The sequence below is a fragment of the Drosophila biarmipes genome, chromosome 2L (assembly GCF_025231255.1).
Source record: "Drosophila biarmipes strain raj3 chromosome 2L, RU_DBia_V1.1, whole genome shotgun sequence".
In the NCBI taxonomy this organism is placed as follows: domain Eukaryota; kingdom Metazoa; phylum Arthropoda; class Insecta; order Diptera; family Drosophilidae; genus Drosophila; species Drosophila biarmipes.
The window spans coordinates 18,533,810-18,553,606 of record NC_066612.1 but is presented as its reverse complement, the minus strand read 5'-3'; the positions used below and the strand labels follow the sequence as shown (position 1 = coordinate 18,553,606).

The following is a 19,797-nucleotide window of genomic DNA, read 5'->3' as shown; positions in this document are numbered from 1 at the left end:
TACTTTGTCATTAATTTTCGTTGGCAACACTTAACGCACATGCAAAGGTCAAGTGTCGAGGTCCGCATCCCTCCAAAAATAAAACTCAAAACTTGGCTAAAAATGTATCGCAAGACGCGCTTGAGAAGGAGAGGGTGAACCAACTCACGCATCGCGCCCGTCTGTCCCTCTCTGTAATGCCATTTAACGACTGTAAGTGGCCAAGGGCTTAGCCGTTCTTAACTGTTTCCGGCTTTATATGCTCTCTGTCTCGACTCCCGACTCCGTATGGCTTCGCTTTGACCTCCAACTCTGCGCTGGCCAGTGCAGACGGATTTGTGTGGGTCGCCCGGAATTGGGTTGCCGGGGAGCGGTAGTGCTGTGACGGGGTTCTAACGAGATGCTAAAAATCCAGCAATTGTGGGGAACTATATAACAAGATTAAAAACCAGTTACACGAATACCAAGCGTGCTATCAAAATATATTTGGAGCTATTATAATGCATATACAAAAATATATGAATTGATCCATTAATGTTTAAAAGCAATTCTGGCTATTTGGTATTTGGACATATATTAAAATATTTAATTCTCATGTTGTATTACCCCAACGTGGTTTCAATATTTTTTGCAATCGAATCGAGTAAAATGCATCTCTTATCTCATTCGTAAAATATTTTTTTTGGTATGTGATCAAAAGGATGTGATTCTGTTTCTTTAAAAAACTTTTGTTTTTCCCTGCAAACAAAAATGTTGGTTTTTTGTTGGCTTTGTGTGGATTCATAAACCGCTTCCCATTCCTAGAAAAAATTGTTTGCTTTCGGATTGCATTGGGGAAAAATTTAACCCATAAAGAAAAGTATAAAAAGCGAAAACTTTTGCTTGACTGCTGCTAAAAACATGAGCAAAGCCCGCATAAGGCCGGGAATAAAAAGCAAAGTAAATAAATCAAAAAGAGAAACAGAAATATTGATATGTGCCAAAAACTTTGTCAATAAATATCATCGATGCCTTGATGGGTTATAGAAACCATATATACACACAGCGGTGGGCACGCCGCAAAGTTTTTACAGGAGCAAGTTTTGTTTTCAGAGTCCTTTGCATGTCGGAAAGTCATTAACTCAAAAACGGTATCGAAATGAAATTGAAATAAAAGGCACGACATACCGAATGTTAAGCCGTCAAAGGGAGCTGAGGTGGAGGATTGGGATGGGGTTTGATGGAACGGAATGGACCTGGGCGCGAGGTAAAAACAAACGAGTGTTGTCGCCAGATAGCCGAATAGCCGGCCAGCCAGGAGCCCAGGAACAGGTCCAGAGACAGACTCAGGATAACATGAGAGTGTTACGAATTGTATGCCTGTTCTACACGTTCAGCCAGGGCGATAGGGGGAGAGGGCTCTCCAGGATCGGGTGAAATGTGAAATGCGAAAAAGGCGGTGGTTCCGAAACGGAATGCCAGAGCAGAGCTCGTTCGTCTGGAGCTGGAACGTGATATTTGCACAAAAGGCGGGTATTTCAAGTGGCAAATGGCACGGCCAAGCTCCACCTCCCCCCACTAGCCAACCGCCCACCAAATTCGGGGTAGAGCGGGAGGTAGAATGCAACTTTGTGAAATTGAGTTTTCATGTAGACTATTTCAATTTATTAATTGCTCACGGAAGTGCTATAAAGGGGAAGTGGCGGAGTTGGTGAACTAACTCAAAACTGGAAGTCCCACTTTAAAAGTAAATTGTTCAGTGTTTTTTTGACATTGGGCAAATAGTGCGGAACATTTATTTATTTTCTACGTCTATATCATCCTCTTTAATGGAAGACCGCTGTACTTAAAAAATAAATCCAATAAAAACAATTATAATTATTTTTAAGAAAAGAAAAAACCAAAAATATTTAACATTTTTTAAAATTGTAAAAAACACTATAATAATTTTTGGTCGATTAGTAAAAACATCTCGAAGATAACCTAGCCATTCCTAAGTTAAAGAATATTACTAAGTCCATATTTTTGAAACTTAAATTTTCGTAAAACTATTTAAAAAAGTTCCTATTTTGTCGTTGTGCACTAGAAAAGCAAAAAAGTTCCATGAAAATTTGAACTTTGCAATATAGGGTGTCCACTTGGCAGATTTTGACTCATTTGATTAAAATTGAAAATGAAAATGTTTTTATATTTTAATTTGTATTTTGATGTCTACATCTATAATACATTGCATTCCTCTTTGGACAAACTACTCCTGGATCCATCAACCTGGAGATTTACTATTACTATTCCCAAATGCCTCACTGATTCCATAAACATGTATATGTTCAATACCTCCCTGGCTAAAAGCCCTTACCACTCGACCACTCACCGCTGCCATTAATCATCTCCAGCTTCGACTCTCCAACTTCTTGGAGTACTCTTGGAAAACACTCACCGCAAAAAACTTGTCAACTACGCCTAGGCCATTAACACGCCCGCACACAACAAGGGAAACACGCCAACGAGGACTGCCAAACAAATATCGGCCAGGACAGAAGGACAGACGTTCAGACAAATAGTGGTGAAATGTGGGGCCAGCGGCGCACGCAAAACCCGAAACTGATTCCGAAACCTTGGAACCAAAGTCAAATGCATGCCAGAAATGAACGGGCAAAGCAGAAAGATACGTACTTAAGGAAGGCAGAAAAAACTATGCCAAAGAAGTATTTACTACGCGTAACAATAAATCCACTCGAGAGGCAGGCGAACAACAGGCAAAGCCTGCACAAAGACCCCAGAAGAATGAGCTGGAGAAATGGGAGCGAGGTCCTCGCCCTGCCCCCATTCCCCCCATTCGCAACAAAGAGCCTTTCACGTCAATCCCAACGAAGAACCCTTTTCCCAGGAAGTGGAACATTTCATACGAGCTCCTCGACAAATTGATTCAATGATTAAATCTTGACGAATTAATCGGGGAACGCGAACCAAATCACCTTCCTTTTTTGAGTTGACCATATTTTCCATAGATTATTTTTGGACTTGGCTTAAACAGCGCCCCAGAAAAGCAGGAGCAGCTGCAGGTGTTTCGGGTCACAGGCCTCGAAACTAATTATCCAACACACCGGTCGCCTGAAAATAATCCAGGACAATGCCCAAGTAGAGTTTCCCCCGGCTGGTTTTCCATCTGAAATTGGATGGTTGCCATTTCTAATTTCAATTCCTGGCTGCGGTTCCTTATTTTGTTTGTTTTCCACCCTATTGTTAGTATTTTTTGCTCTGTGGCTGGTTGGGGACCATTGATGCTCCACACAAATGTGACGCCAAATGTCCATTGACATCGCTTTTTGGTTTTCTCGAAATTGGCAGCGTCGCCTGCTCAACATTAAAATTAATTACCACAAATGGACAGCTCTCATTACTGAACTTTCTTTCTTCGGGGTACATATATACTATAGTACATGGGTATAAGCCAGTACATAGGGATGGTATATAGAAACCGTGACTATTGTTATTATGAGGAAAATGGAGCGGGACTTCAGAAAAATGGAACAGGAAATACGAACGGCAGCAGGACCATCGGGTGGGTGGTCCTCGAAACTATAGGAACAAGTCACAAAGTATATCATTAATTTTTAGCTTTTCGCTTGTCACCTACCACAGACTCTTTGAAGCACAACGAGGCGCTCTGGAGCTTAATGAATTGAAAACTTTTTATAGATTGGTTTTAGTTTTAAGCTCCATTTTTTCGTTTTTTGGGCTTGATGCCATTTAAATGGCTTTAAAAATTAAAAGCATAAATTATATGTTTCAAATGAAGTCTTTCCAGAAAGTATTTGAAAAGCAATAATTTTAGGGGACATAAAATGGTTGAAAAATATAAAGAACAATCAGGCAATAAAAATAATGAACAACTTTCTCTTATTTTTTTTTATTAAAGTAAAGTAACAAAACCACTTTGAAAAAAGAAAATATTTACTCATTTATTTCATGTTATCATTATTTATTTCCTTTTCCGCGTATGCCGATCCTAAGTGTATGATTTTTTATTCAAAAAACCAATCAATCATTAATTACAGTTCTTCAAATAAAAAAGATTTTTTTTATTAAAATGATTAGGTTTTGTCGATATGCTTTTATATAAATTATGATTTGGAAGTTTAAAATCCTGTTCATTTGGAGTGACAAATATCATTATGTCCCCTTGGGTCTACGCCTGATGCCTATGTACTCTGATCGATTTCTCCACGGTATTCACCCCCGAAAAGTTCAACTAACCAAACTTTGGGTAGCGCATCCACCAGACCAATTGAATGGATTGCCGCCCCACTTTGAGCCCCCGCCCGCTGTTTGGGGGCCATCAAACACATAACAATGCAGCAGAACAAAATCGCGCCACTTTAACGTGGCCATTTCCCATTGCCATGGCGAATGTGACTATGGGTATGTGTGCTGGAAAGTGTGTGCTTGCAGGGGCAGCAAACAAAACCCAACTGAACATAGCCGAACACGAATAGAGGCAAAGAAAACTGAGCTGAATAGCACGGAATGAATAAAGGAATCCGGGATTCAGCAAAAGCTACGAAAAGTAAAAAAGAAAACAAGGAAAAACGAAGTTGGAAAAGGCAGCGAACTTGGGGTTGAGCCGGAAAAAACCATCTGAAAATCATGAAATATTTCGTACATTAACAATTGTTAGACGGAGTTCCTCTTCCACTTGCCTTCAACGCTTTCCCCTAGCAACTCGCCAATAATAGTTGCATTTGACTTTGTTTCCATCCGAAGTCGGAGTTGGGGCTGGCAAACGAAGATGGAATCGAGAAGTCAGCATCTTATGTATTCCATTATGACTGTGCTACAGTTTTTCTTTGACTTCGCCTTTCCGGCATTTCCCTTAGACTTTCTGGCTCAATTACTCAAAGTTTTTGTGCTCAAATCAAATGAGTAAACAAAAAGAATTCAGTTATGCATCTCAGTTTCGGCTACAATGGTTTCAAATTAATTTATCGTTGGGACGGAGTTTTTTTGCCCCTTGATTTGTAATTTGTAAATCTTCAAAGTCATCATAAGTCATCACTTACATACTTTAAAAGTAAGTCATATACTTTAAAACTTGTAAAAAATAAAATAAAATTTTTAATAATATGTCTCTCTGGACTCTAGAATTTCTGTAAATCAAAAGCTAAATAATTGTGGGAATTCGAAAACTTCCTCCATTTCTCAGCTTTTGCTATGGACTCAAACTTTCTCTCAACACTCTCTTTAAATGAAGGCTGACCTTCGGTGCCCTGGGAAGACATCATCAGCATAAAACTTTGTCCAAAGTTTTTGCTCTTGGTCCCCAAACCATAAACGCTGGCAAAACGATCATACAAATTTGCGATTATAAACTTTTCAACAGCTATTCACGCGTGCCCACTTAAATATGCAACAATTTCCGCATAATTTCGTACACACCTCGCCGCTACATGTTAATACACCCACGGTGAACGCCCCTTTTGCCCCGCAACCTGCGGCAGGTGAGGCTAATCACGTGACATTCCAACACGAACTCACGGACACAGAGCCCTTGGCCAAACAATTACTACGGCCCAGCAGGCACACACACACGCATGCACAGAAAGAAATAAAATTGAGCTTGAATTAAAAATTTAAAAACTCACTTAAGTTGGAAGTAAATATTTATTTAACTTATATTTTAAAATGAGACGGAAAATGCGAACAATAAGTATCAGGCTTAAAAAAGAAAACAAAGTCTAACAAGTATGACATTATTTATATTTTAAGGAACTTTATTAAAAAAGACTAAATTTTAATTAATAATAGATTAGTTAAATATTTTCTAAAATATTTCTGATTTATTTCCTTATTTTCTATGTGTTCAGAGAAACACACGTTTGCAAACTACCACTTACACACGCAGATTTGCGCCTGAGAAAGCAAACAGGACATTTGGCGGCCCCTGCGTTCGACAGGACTTGCGGGCGTTGGGGGTGGTGATTAATACCAAGCATTTCCCTCTCCATCCGAGTGGAACTGGTTCTTTCATGCGTGATTTTCAGTGCACTCCGTTCGCAAGCGGTTGACCCATGCGAAAATTCTCTTGCATCCGCAAAATCGTATTTGACCAAAAGCATTTATAAGAAGTTTTAATTGCAACTAATTTTAAATGTTTCCTATCCCTTTTTATGATTTTTGTCCTTCACTATTAATGACCGTTAATATAAATAATCTACCTGATTTAATTTCTAACTTAATCTTGAAATATTTACTATTGCGCATATAAACAATCACTTTTTTAATTACAACGGGAAAACAATTACTATTATAAAAATTAGTTATTTAAAATAAAGAAAATAGTTAGCAGACGGTCGTTTTATAAACATATTTAATAGTCGCACATCCTCCACCCGCTAGGCCACAACTTGATACAAAGTTAAGAACGTTTGTGCTGCTTATAATAACCCCTTCTCTTATTTTGAGAATAAAAATAACTTTAAAAGCTATATTACCAATAATAAAACAACAAATACTGATGTTAAATTTTTTATTTTACGGAACTGTCATCAAACTTTATTTATTTAAATATTTACCGCCTCTGTAGGTCGCGCATTAGCCATAAAAAATCCTCTTCTGTAATCAATTGTTCGCAAGTACCAAGCCAAAAATTATTATCATGTTACTATAAAAAGAAGATAAACAATTGGCTTTAGATCCAATATTCGACACAAACATACATTTTGGGAAATTAAATCATGCTATTATGTGCACAGATATCCCATAAACAGAAATGCGCTCAACATTTAAAATGCAAACGTAAATGTTTCCCAAAAAGGAATTTCCGAAATATATCCCTCGCAATGAGCATGAGCTGGGACACAAGCAGCGCAATGGTGTACATATTAACAAGTTGACCAACGTCAGTGTGCAATTCCGATAAATCGGTAAGCCAAGTGCAGAGATCAAACGGGAGCCATGAAATGCGCTCTTCTACTACAGCGAACTATTTTGTGCGAATATGTGAATGACTTCATGTGCATGGGACTATGGGGATTACAGGGATTGGGCCCCATTATTCAGTTTGACTTCAAATTGAATATAATTCATTTTGAACGTATTTCAAACATTTCATGAATTAAAATATTTATCATGAACACTGGTTTAAGGTTGACACTCGGTTTCCCAGGCTGACGGGATAGCTAACTAATGTGAATAATACGTTTAATGGGCTTAAAAATTAGTTCAAATTAAATGGGCGTAGCTAATAAACTTTAGATGGCTTATAGTTATTGATAAGACGTCGAACGTATTGCTAGCAGCGACACAATTTAATTGATTTCGACTTTCCCTGTCCTCTGTCATGCTTTTATCCATATTGAGTGGCCACTAGCCTGTCCTTGTGGCCGAACATAAGTTGTATTTCTTTTGAGGCAAAGTAACCTGAGCATTGTTTACATATCACAACCCTCTTGAACTCTCAGAACCGCAAGGTACAGCCCCTATGCCAACCGAATCCAATATACACAACCCCCAGAAGGGAGCCAGATAGGTATACAAGCAATTTCCATTTATATACGGTTTGGAGGGGCTGCAATGGGACCGGCAAAATGCGAGCAAAAGCTTAACATAAATTATTTATAAATATTGCGTATGCGTAATCGAATTGATTGATTCTGCAATTTCACGAAACTCGAAACAAAATGCCGAGAGCAGATGGAATGGGACCAACAACCAGAGGTCGTGGAGGCTCAAAAGGAGGAGCATGGGTGGTTGAACTCTCGAGTTTTGGTAGGGGTTACAGATCGAGGCCCTTAAGTGATTTCCACCTGTTCGTGGAGGAGGGAACTATCAGATAAAACACATTATGGTAATGTGCACACCGTAACAAGTTAGGCACACGCCTCCAGCCACATTAAGACACCCCAGCCTGTAATCCCTTTCACCAGAAAGCCAATGGCTCCGCTCTTGACCACCGACTCGAGTTACAAATGGGTTGCTTTCGGGTTTCCTTGGGTCCATCCCATCGTCAAGTGTCCGCAATCACACAGAGGCACGTGTTGCTGTCAAGGGCAAGGAATCATCTTGCCACCAGAAAAGGGTTTCCCACTCAGAGATCCAAAAAAATGACGGGTAATTTGATACTTTATTAGATTTTTCGAGGGGCAATTGCGATGGCTGCTCTAAAATTTATGAAACGCGCCCTTGTTTTACAAGGCGTTAAATGTAATTTGGTCGCAGACTGAGGGTTCGCCCGATAACTGCCACAATCTTTGAGGTTCTTACTTTAATTTCTTAGTTGTATAATTAAGTACATTTAAAAATATATATATTATTTTGCTTACCACCAACAAGGCTGCCCAAATTTGCTGAGACTTCCAGTAAATGTTCGCCGACATTTTTATCTGCATTTTCTCGTAATCATGATTTCATGCTGCAAGGAAAATTAAACGTAAGAACATTTAATTAGCTTTTAATTATTAAGAAATTTCAAAACATTTTGGGTGACAGAAAGTTTGAATGGTTCTCAGGGAGTTTCGCAGTAAATTTGGCAACTAAAATGCTAACCAGCCTTTAAAAGCAAAGTGGAGTTTGTGAAAACTCGTGTACGTAATTAAGGGAAAATATTGTAAAATATTGTACGAACCAACAACGGCAAACAATTAATGAAGCAAAATGCCAGCTGATGGCCTTCGAGGCTGTCAAGGAAGAGCTCCAAAGATATATGACCGGGGGAATCTGAACGGAGGAGTGAGTCAAGTCATATTTACAGGAAGAGGAAAAGGTTTCGCAGATACAACCTCGGCTGCCTCGGCACCCAAAACGAACATAACAAATTCGTTTATAGCACTGGAACATTTGTCATTCAAATTATGCACAAACGACATTAATTATTTTAAAGTTCGCAGCAAGTGGGGAGCTTTTCTCGAACCCAAAAAGTGACAAATTTCACGGGCAGAAAAAGGGTAATTTACATTTAAAGGCGTCACAAAAAGAATCGAACAATTATTCGCCTTATTTTAATTTCAACTCTAAGCCAATAAAAGTTTACTGTTGAATAATTTGTTTTTTCTATAAAAATTATTCGGCAATAACCAAATCTAAAAATGTTGTGGCTTATTTATTTATTCTCTCAAATTGAGAAAATAAACTAAAAAAAGGTTTTTATTTTTTAATCAATTTCAAATTACCATAATAATCAAATTATTGTTTATAAGAATATGTTCACACATACACAAAACTGATTTCGATATCCAAAATAAATTTTAGCCCCTTCCGTTCTTTACATAAATAAAATTTGCTGTTAATTGCTAAAAACCTAGCCGTCTCCCACTTATTGTAGCGCGCGGAAAAATTCGAATAGTTCGAAATCAATTTGAATGCACTATCGGGAGCGATAAAAGTTCGTCCAGATAAAAATGTGTAAACAAATTCCCAACCAGCGAAGACAGAGTAAACAATCGCTCGGTGATGAGCTGCAAAACTCAATCTCGCGCTCCCCTTGCATATCCTTCATTAGGCAGCCCTTCTAATTTATTTGTTGTCAACCACTTTGACCCACTGGATAGGAACAGGAAAATCAGAAATATTCCATCAAATAAGCCAGCTAAAGTCATGAATTATAATCATTTCCAGCAGGGAACCGACAGTAAACCTCTTCTGGCCCACTCCCCCATCCATAATCCTCGGGGATTCCCAGGCACGTGGGCGTTGTTGCGTAAAAACTCACGCAGGTGATTTTATGTGGTTTTTATGTGCGGTTCCTGGCATTTGGTTTTGGTTTACCCTCGGACTCATTTTTAGTTGGACGGGGACACATTTTTGGGATTGGAGCGTAATGTAATTAGATTGTCAGCAGGGAGTGGGTGTGAGTTTGAGTTAATTTTGAATTCATTTGCTTGAAATACTCATGACCAGCTGGCGTTGACTCCGAAATATTCAATAAATTAAAAACGTCTGCTTAAAGCCAAGTTTAATTGTATTAAGCTTACAGATTGAATTCCTTGGGAAGATGTTTGAACTTTGATATATTTTGCTTCCCTGTTCTTTTATGTGGACGTCAAATATTCTGTCAAAACATTTCTAAAGAAATCAGAAATGTTTTCCTTTTTTGAATTAAAAATAGAATAGAAAGTTCAGTAAAAATAAATCCAAAACAAATCCTGAGTGTTACTTACATTTGAGGTTCAATGCTTTTGAATCTTCGTGACGCTTTTTTTAAATTTCTTTTGACCGGAAGCGACATAATAAAGGATTTTATCGTACTCTTTCCTTATCTCCCTTAATTTGCATATTGGCTGAGCAATTAATTAAAAAATTAAAAAGGGCGACTGCGCACAATGGAGTCAGGGAGAGAAAGCGGCACACAAAGGAAAGAGAATTTCTGAAAAAATAAATTGACTGTGCCCATTTCCCCGCCAGCCAGTTCCTGTCTCTCCCCTTTGACCCCTTGGCTTTTCCGCATTCTGTGACGTTGTCATTGTCAACAGTCGTTGTTGTTCTTTGTTAGAAATGCTGCGCATTGAACTTTTAATTAGCAGACAGAAAGCATAGCAAAAGTCGGGCATTGCGAGCAAAGGGTGAATTTAGCATATGTACAATGCGGCAGGTGTTTGCGGATGGGAGGGAATCACCCGTTTCCACAAATAAACCGACAGCGAAATTCACTTCTTTGCACAGATTGTAAGGGATGGATTTTCCTGTGGGGCTCAGGGTTTACCTTCCATTGCCTTTGTTATTAAATTTTTTTATTGTTATTAACAAACAATCAAAGCAGGCGAAAAAAAAACTGGTACAACAAAAAACAAACCCTAAGTGGGTTTAGTCGAGAATTAAAATTCGGTTTGGCAACACCAAAATTTCATACATTTTTTGTTCAACTAAATTCTATATGTCCGGTCCATCGCACAGAGGAGGAGCCCTGCCGGCCGCAGATGGGTGTGTCAGTGGGCTGACCACCGACAACAGTCCAATCGAAGCTAGGGTGCCCTTTGGCTATGGACAGAGGGGAAAGCTGCCCGTTACCATGCACTAACAGGAGCGGAGAAAGTACAAAGAAAACACCGGCGAAAGTGGAAAACTCGCTTCTGGCACTTTTCGGATTCAGCTCCGAGCAGGACGACCCGTTTCGCACTAGTAATTTTCGCGTAAGTGATAGGTTTAAAAATGAGCAGAAGATTCGAACTGCAAAATACTCCATCATTATTCGATGATTATTAGATATTATAAGAATAGAATATATATATTAAAACGTTCATTTATTTTGAATTATATTTAAATGGCAATCATCTCGCATCATTTTTACAGTCTGACGATAATTTGGGTTTGGTCGTGTCCAAGTGGCTTCGCTTCTCCTTGCAAGACATGTCCCTGCGGCAGTCCTATGTTCCGTCCCCGATGGCTCAATACCAACAACAGCAGCTGTTGCAGAAGCGCCACCAAATGCAGAGACCCCATCCGATGTCCTTGCCCCAGGAGCATGCTTTGATTTCCCAGCAACAGCACTTGCAACAGCAGCAGCTGCAACAGCAACGTCAACAGCAGCAGTATTATTACGCCCACTTGCAACCCCAGATCGGAACTGTGTTTAACCCTCGACCTTGGCTTCCATATCAGAATCAGCACCAAGGCAACTACCAGTATTTGTATGCCAGGCCACCAGCTGTACCTCTGCACCCAGAACTCATACCTCCAGCGTTCTGCCAACACACCAATAGTCAGGTAACTATGAAATTTTATAAAAAAAAATATAAAAAAAAAACATTTCCACCAAAAGATACAGTAAAAATTGAATTACCCTCAATGAAAGAGTTTTCAAGCCTAAATTTCCATACAAAATTGCGAAAATAACCAAAAAGTGAAACTTCCTTTTCCAATTTACAATAATTTATTGGGTCATAGTTCGAAGACTTAGAAATTTTATATATTTTATAACTATAAGATTTAATTATATTCTATTCTAGTCCACAACTGCACCTAAACCAGAGAATAAAGCTGCAAGGAAGGCACGAAGTCCCTCACCCAAGGACCACTCCCAGCCAACCGCTTTGCAGGGTCGACCGATGGCCGGTGGCCGATCGAACTTTCGACCCCAATCCTCGACAGAATCGGGCAGCCCGAATCGGATCAACAGCCTCACCAGCTTCCAGGATGAAAGTGGCTTCCGAGTTCGAGACTCCAAGGAGGACATGATCAAGTATCGTCACATTGCTGCGAGAACGCTAAGCCCAGATACAGAAGAATTCGACAGAAGGCAGAAGAATTCAAAGCTGCCGAGAGAGAAGCAAGCCCAGGAAAGCAAGCTCAAGGAGGATGAGAACGCCTCCAGCCTGGGCAGTGGAGCCAGCAGTCTGTTCCGAAGACTTGCTCAGTTCATGCGCACTCGAGCTCTGAGGAAATCCAAAAAATTGGCAGCTAAGTCCAACAAAAACGATGAGGTCAGTCAAAAGTCTTCTGTATTTTCGGCACCAAAAAAGCTGGGGTTCTTGAGAAGATTCTTTGGGGAGGTTCGCGATCGCGAAGTTGATATCTGCGATCAGCAGCAGGCCGGATCCGATTTCGATGTCCACTATCCCACGGATATTCCAGTTAGCAATCGAGATCAGGAGGAACTTCGCGAGGCGGAGTACTTCAGAAAACTTCGGAAGAGACAGCAAAGGAGGAGAATCGAGGACATATATCGAATACCAGCTGAGTACTGAAAAGGGCTCACAAATATTTGCCTATGCTGACAAAATTTAAAATTCATTCCGGGCATTGTTAAAATAAATAATATGGTCAACGACCCATAAAAGCAATTATATTTCTTTTTAAAATAAAAAACAATCTCCCTGCCTTATTTTGTAACCTAGGGATTGCTTAACAGTATTTCTTGTGAATTTTGATTTAATTTCAATATCTCTAATCAATTTGCATGAGCTTCATACTCTGTTTCAGCCATTCACACGCTATTTTCCTTTGAACTACCAGAATCTTCCGATGCGGTGTCAAGTCACATTCTTTCACAGCACATCAAATCCGTCATGGAGAAATCCGTCTTTCATACCCGTTCCGATCCCCCATTGGGGCCACCCAGGCAGAAAAACTCGTTTGCGCGATGCTGTTTCAAATGATGACGCAAAACCCTCGAAATCGATGGCGAGTCGATGACGACGGCGGCTCATTAAACGACCATCAAGGCTTATTAATTTTGACATTTCAATGGCCATATATCATATCAGTCAACAGGCCATCAGCGAGCCATCAATTCGTCAGTTGCAGCATACGGTCGATAGGTCCAAAATCGGACAAATTCCGGCGATACAATGGAGAATAGCAAATTGCGCGGCTTGCAGGCTAATCAACTCGTTATCAAATCGGTTACAAGGGACCCACCCCCAAAAAGCAACTCCCCCTAATGATTTTCCTCGTCGTTGTTTCGAAAACCATGGCAATAAGCATTTACCACTGGGTTTTTGGAAATCCAACAATGGGAAAAACTTCACATTGGGTTAGGCTAGACTAATTTTTTGTGTTCATAATCTAGAGAAATTAAACTAAATTATTTTTGGTTTTCAAAACTTAATGAATTGTCTTAACTAAAGGGAAAGTCTTGTAAAGTGTTATTTAGTTTTTATTTGAGTATGGTTAAGGGGCCCTGTTTTCGTAAGGATTTTACATAAAATACAAAACTTCAAAATTATATTTTGTTTTTTTGTTGGTGCTTGCACCTTGGACTCTATAATCAATATTTCATTTGCAGCTGCAGGGGCATCTCTTTGCTTAATTTCTCGTATTTATTTCCACAGTTGGGCAATTGCAAGAGGGCGTGTCAGCGGTGTTTGCCCGTCATTAGTTACGGCCCAATCGAGAGTGCAACGCATGATCGAAGCCCACGCACAGGTAGGTGCACCTACTTATCATACGAAGGCCAGCAAATGTGTGGTAAGCCAACCAGCTGAAAGGGGAATGGGAGCCCGGAGCATGGGCATTGCCCGAGGGGACAGTGGAAACTTGTCAAATCGCATTTGCTGCGATCAGAATAGAACAATGCTGGAAAACGGAAGGTGCCCGCTCCCAGGGGTCTTGTTAGCCCTCCTCGGGGCACCTTTCCGATTCCCCGATCCAGTTCCCAGTTCAGAGTGGGTCACCTCCCCAGCTCGACTTGGCGATGTTGCGTTGACAGGCGAGCGAGCAATAAGTTTCAAATAGTGCCGACAGTTCCGTCGAATCGAAGTCGGCGCCCATGTCAAACGGCATCAAGATGCAGGAGGGGCGAAAGTGTCGGCGGGATTGGACAGGACGACGGGGGAGGAAGCCGCCTGCCCTGCACCGTCGGCCCATCTTCTCCATTTCCATTTCCATCTCCACAAGCATCAACTGCAATCCATTCAAAACTGAAGAGCGTTCGATTTCAATGAGTGTCATTCACTTACTCGGCTTACATCGAGAGAATTCTGTTGGCTTGGACACAAAAAACGGAAATTAAATACAAGTAAAATCTAAGACTCGCCTATTTAAATATTCTTAATATTTTATACCCAATGTAACTCTCTATTTAAATCTTGCATGTATTTCTAGCCAATCGATCTTCCCTTTTCAGAGATTTTAAATGTTTTAACACACCTTTTGAAGCCCATAAAAGAAAAAACATGGCATCATATTGTTTGTCTTTTTATGAAACCACAGCCACCACAGTGTTCCGTTGACACGCGTACAAATTAACAATTGGTGGGAAAAATGATACATTATTTAATTTAAGTTGATTGGCTATAATTACTGAAAAATAAACAACGCACTCAATTAAAGAAGTACTTTTAATGAGAATACGTTTTAAACAGGGAAACTAAAATGCAATAAAAAAACTGAGACTAAAAATCAAGTCAGCAAAGCGTATTTTGTTCAAAAAAATAACTTTTACAGAAAATCAACTAGTCTAACTATGGGTTAAGTTAAATGTGGGTGCCCTCAACACTGCGTAATATATATATCTGTGGGCACTTAAAATTAGTAAAGCCACAGACGTGGCGCAACCATTTTGAGGAAATCCAGGAATTTTCCACCAATAAATTATTTAGCATGTATAAATCAAGGCAGCACGAGCGGCATACACGAACACGAGAAACTTGAAAACATGTTAAAGCCATTCAAGATTTATTTCTAGATCGCAGAATCGGAAGGCGGGTTAAATGGAGCAGGCAGGAGCGGAGCCGAGCTCTATTTCGCTCAAGATGCCGCACTTCTTTTGTTTTAATTTCCCCGAATATGTGTCAGGGACTGGGGAAGGGCAGGGGTAGCCGTGGCCAGGTGCTGCCGAGACACCTCCCCTGGGACTACCCGACTACCCAAACAACTTGCACAAAACTTCATCGTCGACTCCTCGAGACACTCGAGGAGGTTCGGTTCGCATGTCTGGCGGTCTTTGATTTCCTGGCAGATTTCAAGTGTTTAACTTTGGAGGAAAGGGACTGGATGCAGTTTCATAATTTAGTACCTTGGCGGGAGTTGAAAGTTCGCGATTGCCTTTAAGAGTGGCATTACTTCGCCTTTGGGCCCCTCTCTTTTCCTTGATAGCGCACCTAAACCGAGATTTTCAAGATTTACCTGATAAAACGTATCTTAAGCGTCTTCAAATCTCCAAATCTGTGCCAAAGCGCATTTAAAGCTTTGCATGTAAAGAAGAAACTGGGGCGACTGAGGAAATACTTTATTAGACGATAATTGGATAACAGCCATAAGCAAGTTGAATATTTGTATTTATTATATTATAATGCTGTAAGATAGGTGGATGCTTTTATAGGGGTATCTCAATATATTTTATATGATTATTTAACATTTTTTGGCACGGTTTTTTTTAAGTTTCCATATAGTATTGCATTATCTACATATTATTTTAAAAACCCAAGAACCCTCTCAATTAAAAATGTAGTATTTACCGCAGATCTTCTTCTTAATATATAAGTTTTTATCCCAGTCTATGTGGGAACTTAAAGCCATACAAATCTTACTTGGCTAGCGTTTAGAGAAACTTGTGAAAGAAGTTAGAAGAGTGGAGGCTTGGACAATGAAAAGACGGTTGCCAAAGTGGATATGGGATCATCTGCATATGCAGGCAGGCGGCCAGGACTTGGGGGTAGACACAGACACGCTCTCGACATTCCCCACATTGTCTGGATTTCCTTTCGTACCTTGGGTTTCCCCTTCCCCAAGCGCCTCCCCACAAGCTCTCCAGTCTGTCTGGCCGACTCTTTCAACTGCCGTTGACTTTTTGCATACTTTTGCCGCTTTATTTCACTCCACACTCGCTTCTTTCCCTTTTACCCAACACTCATTCAACAGAACCATTTTTGAATGCTTTATAATTTACTTAAAAAGTACGACGACATCTCCGCCGTAATTCCCTTTGTGTGTGGGGCTGTCTGGAACATTTTAGGCGTTCGGGCTTATGAAAGAACTCTCGGCATTTGTGCATACGTCTACTGTCTTGGTGCGTGTGTGTGGACTTCAGATTAGCGGGCTTATTAAGCCCTCCGCTGTGTGTGTGCACTTTACGACTACTTAGATTGGACCTGAGAATCATCTGCTATATTTATGACGACTTTATTGGGGCCACAAGCTGATTGCTTTCTCCCCGGGCTAGATTTCGATCCCTAGAAGCTCTTAATGTGAAAACTAATGCATCTCCCGGTGGTAAAGCAGCAAAGTAGTTTGCATAGTGAGAGGATTATGTTGGATATTATCAACGGTTCCGAATGGGTTTCTTATAAAGGGTGAGAAGCTTCGGGTGATTCAGAGACCCAACACTGAAATGTATTACAATACGTTTATAAACATAACAATTTTATTGGGGCTGGAAAATGTTGATGATGTTGAAAAAAAAATCATAATTCATGTTCGATAGTGTGGAGAAAACATGCGTATGCTAAAAATAAAGCATTTCCCATTATGCATTTTGTTGGTTTCCACAGAGATTTCCTAAAAAGCATTTTCCCACCTAAGAAGTTTAATGAAAATTATATTATTTGACACTAATTAGAAGCTCTTAATACGAAATCTGATGATTTTGGTGGTAAAGCAGTAAATAATTTTACGTAGTGAAAGGATAATAAATATTTCCAAATGAATTCTTTATAATAGTGAAACGTTATCAGTGATTCAGAGCAAAATAAAATATTATGTTGGGCTTATAAATATTGCATTTTTTTATAAATCCCTAGATTTGTTATGTTCTTTTTATTCAGTTTTCCCCTTAGACTTCCCTTAAAGCTTCCCTCCAGCGAAGAAGTTTAATGAAAATTGAATAATGTGGCACAGTGGGTGGCCACAAACCTCTTTAAGCAGAAACATTCGAAAACGGAGTACTAGGGAAACGCGTATTCATGGGCTTTTTCAGTCAAACTTACGGCAAGCAGAAGTTGAAAGAGTTGCCACGCTCATCCAAGGAAAATCCCAGAGCGGTGCGGAGGAAAGGGAGCTGTCTGCTAATCCACTTTACAATTCTCCTGCTGTTTCTGCGCAAAAAGCACACACAAATGGCACCTGGTGGCAGACAGGTGAGACTTCCTCGTCTTTGTTTTTCGCACTGATTGTTACACACTAAAATCGAATTAAACTTGCCGTTGCATTCGGTTTTCTTCCTTTTTGCCGCACTTGCCACACGCGTTGCACAATAACTTTCGCTTTAACTTTTACTTTGTTTGCAGCCTGGCAGCAGGGGTAGAAAAAGCACAAAAACCTCAAAGACGTGAAAATTTGCAACTTTTTTCTTTTGTTGGCCGGCAAGCTGAGCGCGAAAAGGATTTTCTAGCAAGAAACGCGAGGCGCGACAAAGTTATCCTTTGCCGGAATCGTGGGCTAAGGCCCCACTTTCTCGGTGTTCTATTTATTATAATTATTTATTGTCTCTGGCCCAGAATTTGAGCATCAACGAAAGGACGTTAAAAGTTTTGGGCTTTATTTTTAATAGCACTTCCCGCCGAGCCACCAAGTATTACGAATTTTCCGTCCTTTTGTGGTAAATAAAAAAGGGATTAAGCATTTTGGTCAGTTAAACGGTTATTTTTTATGGGACAACCATAAATTACTCTTATTGCTTTATTTCCCGTAATGCCTGTTAAATAAAAACTCTAAAATATGCAAAGTAAAAAATCATTTCGGTTTATTATTGTCTTTAACACTTTTGTTAAATATGTATTAAAATGTCAAACTGTTTAAAAATGACAAACTTAAAAATAAATATGAATTAAATTTTGCTGTTTAAGATTTAGTGTTTATTTATTTGACAAGTATTTCCATTCACGTGATTATCAGTAGAAATGTAAATAAAACATTTAATCACTGACTTAAAAACTTGGAGTTTGCTTTTTGTTTTAATTATACGAGCAGAAAAATCTCAATATTTTGATTAGGTAATTTGAATTTATCCTCGTTGTTTCTTGTTGCATTCGCACTACAACAATAAGCCGACACCGAAGGATCCGATGGGCACTGCACTTAGGCTAGTGCCTTTGAAGAGCCCAGCGAGTTTTCGTTTACCGTCAGCACAACCCGCACGCTCGGGAAATCAGTTGAAAACTGTTCAAGTTTTCACTTCGTTCGCCGGCTTTGCTGAAATATGCTGCGCAACATTGTTGCCGCAACATGCGGCTGGGGAAAATATTTAAGTGGAAATGGGGACTGAGTGGAAATTGGTGTTCGATGGCGAGTCGGGTGCCAAACCTGCTTGAGTGAGTTCGAGGTGGGGAGTTGCAGAAGCAGAAAATACTTCTCCTCTTAAGGGAAAAAGGTTGCTGCAACATTATACTGACGACAGGGCAACTGCTCGAAATATATTCCCTTTAGTTTGAAGAGTTAAGCACAATTCTTTAAAAGCATAAAAACACAATAAATACGACTGTTTCACATGCGTTGCTGACATTATAACGTTTTATTAAGATCCTAAAACTGGTTTGTTACTGCTAAGTCATTCAACATAGTTAGGCTTTGTTGAAATGCAAGTTTAGGTTTTCGAATCGGTTCATATAGACCACCTTGACTAGTGGTTAACCAGTGCCTCTTGTCATAAAGTGAACTTTTTACCAGTTGATTAAGCTCTCTAAATTTCGTCACCTTAGCAGTCTGCCCCGGATTCGGGTGCCACTTCCTCTCCTGGATCTTAATTAGGTCGTCCGCCTGGGTAGTGGTAGTACCTAGGTCTAGATCGAGATCGATAATTCACTTCATTTATTTCGGTTTAAAAATAAAGAACTTGTAAATTATAAACCTTTAAAAAACAAAAAAATTGTTATTCTAATTTCGCATTGGAAACATGATGTATTAAAGTTTTTTTTATTTTCCTGGCATTGATTTTCCTTACACTTTATGACTTTGAAAAAATAGTTCGTTTAATTTGGGGTAAATTACATATTATTTGAACATTCGCGATTTTTAAGCAATTTAAAATAAAAACTAAAAGCTCTTTTTTGATCCTGAAACACATTTGTACGTGTAATCTCTTAAACGATTTATTTTTGAAAAAAAAGAAAATGTAACTAAAATAAAGAGTTTAGTTTGTAAAATAACAGCCCAAATATGTATACATTAAACCTCATCGAAAGCTCATAACCTAAAATTCAAATCAGCAAAAATGTTTCAAAAACGGTTAAAAGGTGTGTTTTACTTATTTTGTAATTTATGTCATCAATAATAATAATAATAAAATAATAATTATTTTATGTCGTTAAATAATGTTTATGATAACAGGTGTCGCTAGTAAACCCCGACAGCAACGGAGTTGTAATAGATGGCGCTTCAGTAAGCATTCACACTTATGTCCAAGAAAATTTCCAATTGGGCGCTGTTAATTAGATGGATTTTATATCTTTGCAGGACCGCCAGGGGGCGCCT

General features: G+C 39.4%; 2 protein-coding genes across 5 annotated transcripts in view; one reads left to right on the top strand and one right to left on the bottom strand.

Moving 5' to 3' along the window:
- LOC108033899 (protein madd-4) overlaps nucleotides 1-18,479 on the bottom strand; it is a 57,483-nt gene extending 39,004 nt beyond the window's left edge. Inside the window, exons 1-3 of one of the 4 annotated variants that reach the window (XM_017108557.2) lie at nucleotides 18,448-18,479; nucleotides 17,316-17,616; nucleotides 8,280-8,368 (exon numbers count right to left, since the gene is read on the bottom strand). In XM_017108557.2, the coding sequence (XP_016964046.1) occupies nucleotides 8,280-8,345 (66 nt within the window). In that variant the 5' untranslated portion in view covers nucleotides 8,346-8,368; nucleotides 17,316-17,616; nucleotides 18,448-18,479. Of the gene's footprint in view, nucleotides 1-8,279; nucleotides 8,369-17,315; nucleotides 17,976-18,447 lie in introns of those variants that run through there. The other 3 variants (XM_017108556.2, XM_017108560.2, XM_050884987.1) reach the window with 3 other exon arrangements.
- Nucleotides 10,743-12,801, top strand: LOC122818827 (bromodomain-containing protein DDB_G0280777-like). The gene is made up of 3 exons (XM_044094192.2): nucleotides 10,743-11,081; nucleotides 11,242-11,655; nucleotides 11,898-12,801. The coding sequence occupies exons 1-3, from the start codon at nucleotides 10,932-10,934 to the stop codon at nucleotides 12,633-12,635; spliced, it is 1,302 nt and encodes a 433-aa protein (XP_043950127.1). The 5' UTR covers nucleotides 10,743-10,931; the 3' UTR covers nucleotides 12,636-12,801.
- Nucleotides 18,480-19,797: the final 1,318 nt, after the last annotated feature.

What these genes read in the sequence shown, in the direction of transcription:
- LOC122818827 (XM_044094192.2), top strand. Translation starts at nt 10,932, where the DNA reads ATGGACAGAGGGGAAAGCTGCCCGTTACCATGCACTAACAGGAGCGGA. An exon ending in TTCGCACTAGTAATTTTCGC is followed by an intron (nt 11,082 to 11,241) that starts GTAAGTGATAGG and finishes TCATTTTTACAG; the next exon opens with TCTGACGATAATTTGGGTTT. An exon ending in GCCAACACACCAATAGTCAG is followed by an intron (nt 11,656 to 11,897) that starts GTAACTATGAAA and finishes ATTCTATTCTAG; the next exon opens with TCCACAACTGCACCTAAACC.